The sequence below is a fragment of the Mandrillus leucophaeus genome, unplaced genomic scaffold, assembly GCF_000951045.1.
Source record: "Mandrillus leucophaeus isolate KB7577 unplaced genomic scaffold, Mleu.le_1.0 Scaffold26, whole genome shotgun sequence".
NCBI classification, from domain to species: domain Eukaryota; kingdom Metazoa; phylum Chordata; class Mammalia; order Primates; family Cercopithecidae; genus Mandrillus; species Mandrillus leucophaeus.
Window position 1 is genome coordinate 1597663 of NW_012102698.1, and position 5038 is coordinate 1602700.

Here is a 5038-nt window from a genome sequence, read left to right on the forward strand (position 1 = left end):
AGGGCACACCATAAATACTTGCAGAGTGCCTGACTGGGCAAGTGCGCTCGCTGAGCAGAGTGTTCTTACCTCAGGACATGCTCAGTGTCTGCCTCACTAGCTTCGATTAACAATCTGTTCCTGAGCCCTAGCTCAGGGGGTAGTGGAAGGAGTGGGAGTGACATATTGAGCTTCATTTGATGAATCTTTAAAGGGGAGACAAGGTGTGGCTTTAGCCTAGTGGGCCCCTTCCTTCCTCCCTCCCTCCCTCCCTTCCTTCCTTCCTTCCTTCCACATATCCATTCACCCACCCACCCACCTATATACCCACCCATCTGTCCATTCATTTGCTCACCACACTGTCACTCACCCACTTATACCTCTATCTAGCCACCTTTAACTCACCCACCCACTCCTCCACTTGGACACCATTCCATCCATCCGTCCATTTGTCCATCCATCCTATTTACCCACTCATCTGTCCATCCATCTGCCCATCCATACAGTTACTCACCCACTTATACCTCTATCCACCTACCTTTCATTCACCCACCAACTTCTCTACTTGGCCACCGTCAAATTCCATTCATCCACCCATCCACCCACCCACCTGTCCACCCATCCATCCATCCATCCATCCATCCATCCATCCATCCATCCACTCACCCACCCACCTATCCATCCATCCATCCATCCACTCATCTGTCCATCTATCCATCCATTCATCCATCCATCCATTCACCCACCCACCCATCCACCCATCCACCCATCCAGCACATGTATGCTGGCTGCCAGGCACTGCCCAGACACTAAGAATATATCAGTGAACAAAACCCAATTCCTGCTCTCAAGGAACTTCCATTCTTGAGCAGGGAAACCTATAAGCTAATATCTTTGTATATAATTGAGGAGGTGGTGACAAGTGTTGTGAAGAAAAATAAGGCAGAATTAAGCGGTAGAAAGTGACCAGAAGGGGATGCCGTCTAGTTAGGATGGTCAGGGAGGGTGGCTAGTAAGGCAACTCCTGAGCACAGCCCAGAGCACGGTGAGAGAGCAAGTGTGGGACAGTGGGACACCTGGGGCGGGAGCACGAATTCCAAGAGCAGTAGTAGCAGGAGGGCCTTGGAGGCCGGGTGTGGGCTCTTGCTTCCACTCTACATGAGAGGGAAGCCCTGGAGCCTTCTGAGCAGAGTCCGGACACCGGGCTGAGAAGAAAATGCCAGCTGCTGTGGGGACAGAAGCTTGTCCTTCCTACAGAAACTTCTGAGAAAGCCATTTCTGAGCAGCTTAGAGGGACGTAGGCATTTGCAATGCAGACAGCACATGAGGCTTGGCCAGCCACCTGCAAACATAGGGTGCAGGGGAGCAGGAGAGCCTCCACCTGGTTGAGGACATTGTTGAGAAGGTTTTGTGGCGTGAAGATGAGACTGGCTACTGCCTCCTGCCCTGTGAGAGACAGGGCTCTGTCCCTGAGAGTGGGGCTGGGAGCACATCTCTGCATTGGGGGAGCCTTGCTGCCAGTACCTTCTTTCAGCCTAAAATGCTGTGTGCCTTGAATCCTGTCACATTTTGAGGCCACAGCAAAGAGGCTTGAGCAGGTGCAGGGGGCCTGGCTCCGTCCTCTGTGAGGCCTTGGCTCATGCTTCTGGGCGTCACTTCCCATCACAGAGCAGGGGCCTGCCCTGTGTCCGAATGGAAGCCAGGCCCTGCTCGCCTTTGGTGTGTCTTGATTTGGACTTTGGAATTACATGTTTTGATAGAATCCACATGGCCCTTCGAAGTGTAGCTCTGCAACAGAACAAGCCAGGTGTTCTCCTGCGGCCCTTGCACCCTGGCACGGAGCTCTGCACGCCACGGGCGTTCCGTGTGTGGCCAGTTTGCTAGTTGCTGATGTTCCCTGGAGTGAAAGGAATGCTGGGAGAAAACAGCCGTTTGTCTCTATTTGAACAGGTTTTTTCGGCGTCTCTCTGGGGTGGGATGTTGGTGCCCATTGGTAATAAGCCATCAAGTATTGCTGATAGGTGAGTACTCATCAATGAATGGATAATTTGCACATATTTTCCTTTGGATCTTTTCAGTTGTTTTTTATAAGATATTTTAGAGAAGTTTATTTAGGAGAGCATAGTATTTCAAATTTTACTTTAGTATTTATATTTAAGCTAATTTCAAAGTATCAACTATACCTCATACTTAATATTTTTTGCTTTTGTTGGGGAAGTTACTTTATTATATTAAAAAATGTATTGTTCCCTTTTGATTATGAAGGAACACAGTTCATACTCATTACAGAAATGCAAAAATGGGGAAACACTTAAAGAAATTAGAGAAATCACTCACCAAGTGATGAGAAATTCTTTAGAAGCAGCATTGTAGTGGCCTATGTTTCATTATTTGCATATACCATAACTTTTTAGCCTACCGTGTATTTTTTGATATTTCATTTGTTTCTAATTTGTGATTTTTATAAATAACACTGAATAATAGCTTTTAAGATAATTTGTTGTTTATTTTATTTTCTGTGGAATTACTCTGTCAAAGTAGAACTCGTAGTATTGCTGGGTGCTGCTTTTAGGAAGCTTACAGCAATTTATGCCCCTGCCAGCAGGGTGTGAACTTGTACTTGTTGCTTCGAAATACTAATCATTGTCCTCTAGGGCGAAAAACTTTTTTTTCAACCCTGCATTAGTTAAAATGTACTGGTACAGCCTTTTTGGATGGTGGTTTGGAGGTAGAACAATTTTAGATTTATAAACTCCGGATCCTAACAGTTTCACAAAACTCCATGAATCTAATTGACAAAAGTACTTTTCTAAGTGTGTAAAGATTTATGTGTAGAAGGATGTCCACTGTAGCGTGGCTGATAAGTAGCAAAGAATTTGAAACTGCCTTATGTAAGTTCCCCAGTAGGGAAATGATGACATTCTAGCACAACTATTCCAGATCTATGTAGTTATTAAAAATAAGGAGATATGTGTTCATAAGTTGAAATTTTGCACATGAATATGTTTAGTGGATCCCTTTGCAGGGTGCATGCAGGTGTAGCACCAAGGGCCTGGGAAGCCAGCCACCAAAACAGTGACGGTGGGCACCCCGGAGCCTGGGGCACCCTGCAGCCCGGGATGCAGCAGGCAGAACCGTTTCACTCATTATGTTATGTGCATCGTGGATCATTTGAATTCAAATGTGTGATTTATCATTTCTTTTTTATTTTATTTATGTATTTTTTTGAGACAGAGTCTTGCTCTGTCGCCCAGGCGGGAGTGCAGTGGCACAATCTTGACTTACTACAACCTCCGCCTCCCGGGTTCAAGCTATTCTCCTGCCCCAGCCTCCCAAGTAACTGGAACTACAGGCACCCGGCGCCACGCCCAGCTAATTTTTGTATTTTTAGTAGAGACGAGGTTTTACCATATTGGCTAGGCTGGTCTCTAACCCCTGACCTCAGGTGATCTGCCCACCTCAGCCTCCCAAAATGCTGGGATTACAGGCGCGAGCCACCACACCTGGCCTGATTTATCATTTCTTTAAAAATGAAGCTTGCTGTTTGTTTTTGCAGTTCATGTTGATGGGGTATTCAGAAAAGCCTTGCTTATAAATCCCAAGTAGTAAAAACACGTTTATAGGTTTTAAAACTCAAATTAAGATGAAAAAATTCATAAAGGCTTTTATGTGGTAGGAAAACCAGAAAAGGCCCGTCCTGTTCCCTTTGTGCTGTTTCAGACCTGCGGGGTGTTCTTAGCCTCCCGCGGCCTCAAGGGTCAGAGGGCTCTGAGGGCATCTGCTGGGGCTGTGTCCTTGGCTGCCTCTTGGCTGGAAAGATTACACAGAATTTCTATTGTCATTTAAATTCGTTGTTTAGTAATTATCATGATCTAAAATCGGGTTCTAATATGCTGTTCAATTTTTCAGAAAGTGGATGGGTTTTTGTGTAATTAATTTTTAATTCATGCTTTTCATATTATTCAGATATGGTTGGTGAGTGTGTGATAATCCAGTTCGTTAGGGAACAAGAGGAGCTCATATTTAAAAATTATAAACCTAACAAGAATTCTTTTTTGGTCTGTTTCTAGTATTATAGCCCCCCTTTTTGTAATATTGGGATTATACTATTAAATAATTTGTATCCTGCTCTTCTTCGCTTCATATCACATTGAGAGCCAGTAGGAGGCCCGCTGTGAAAAGGAACTGCGCCATGAATCCTCACAGACAGCGATGGTTCCTTTGTGACGGACTGTTTGCCCTGCCCCTCTCTCCTAGTGTCTTTCTTTGCGTCTTGTGTCTCACCGGCATCTCCAAAGTTTGCAGGGTCTCCTTAGGGGTTGAGATTTTTATGAAATTCTCCTGTAGTGTACACCCTCCTGGTCTTTCTCAAAGGGTTTGCCTGTGAAAATGCTGTCAGTAATCCAGTACTGCATGTGAGTCAGACGCGTGCTTCCTGCACTGCGCGTTCCGTGTGTCACGTCGTTTCTCACCTCATGACTTTCCTCTGACCCGTGCCGTTTTGTCCTAGGTTTTACCTCGGGGGACCAACCAGCGTCCGCGGATTCAGCATGCACAGCATCGGGCCACAGAGTGAAGGTCTGTCCTTGCCCGTCGTGGTGCCAAGGCTAGAAGGGTTCACATCTCACCTCGGAAGCCATGTACCTGTTATTAGCTTCCGGCAATAATAGACATTCCTCTTTCACGATGGTGGAATTAGCACCTACCACAGAACTTATCATGTAGCAGGTGTAGAACATTTATTGAGATAATTGTAGGAAAATGAGAAAATAGATCGAAGCAAAAACTCTATGAAGATGACCCGCAATCCTGCCCAGAGAGAACATGGATAAACATGTTGTTTTCTGTTCCCTGCAGGTTTGACATGTGCTTCCTACTCTTCCTTTTGTTTTGTTTACATATTATTATTATTATTATTTTATTTTTGAGACGGAGTCTCGCCCTGTTGCCCAGGCTGGAGTGCAATGGCGTGATCTCGGCTCACTGCAAGCTCCATCTCCTGGGTTCAAATGATTCTCTGGCCTCAGCCTCCCAAGTAGCTGGGATTACAGCTGCCCAC

General features: G+C 45.7%; 1 protein-coding gene across 1 annotated transcript in view; it reads left to right on the forward strand.

The window, feature by feature from the left end:
* Window positions 1–5038, forward strand: part of SAMM50 (SAMM50 sorting and assembly machinery component) — a 52135-nt gene that overhangs the window by 26141 nt on the left and 20956 nt on the right. The window contains exons 11-12 of the mRNA XM_011984014.1: window positions 1930–2000; window positions 4490–4557. Coding sequence (XP_011839404.1) covers window positions 1930–2000; window positions 4490–4557 — 139 coding nt within the window. The remainder of the gene's footprint in view (window positions 1–1929; window positions 2001–4489; window positions 4558–5038) is intronic.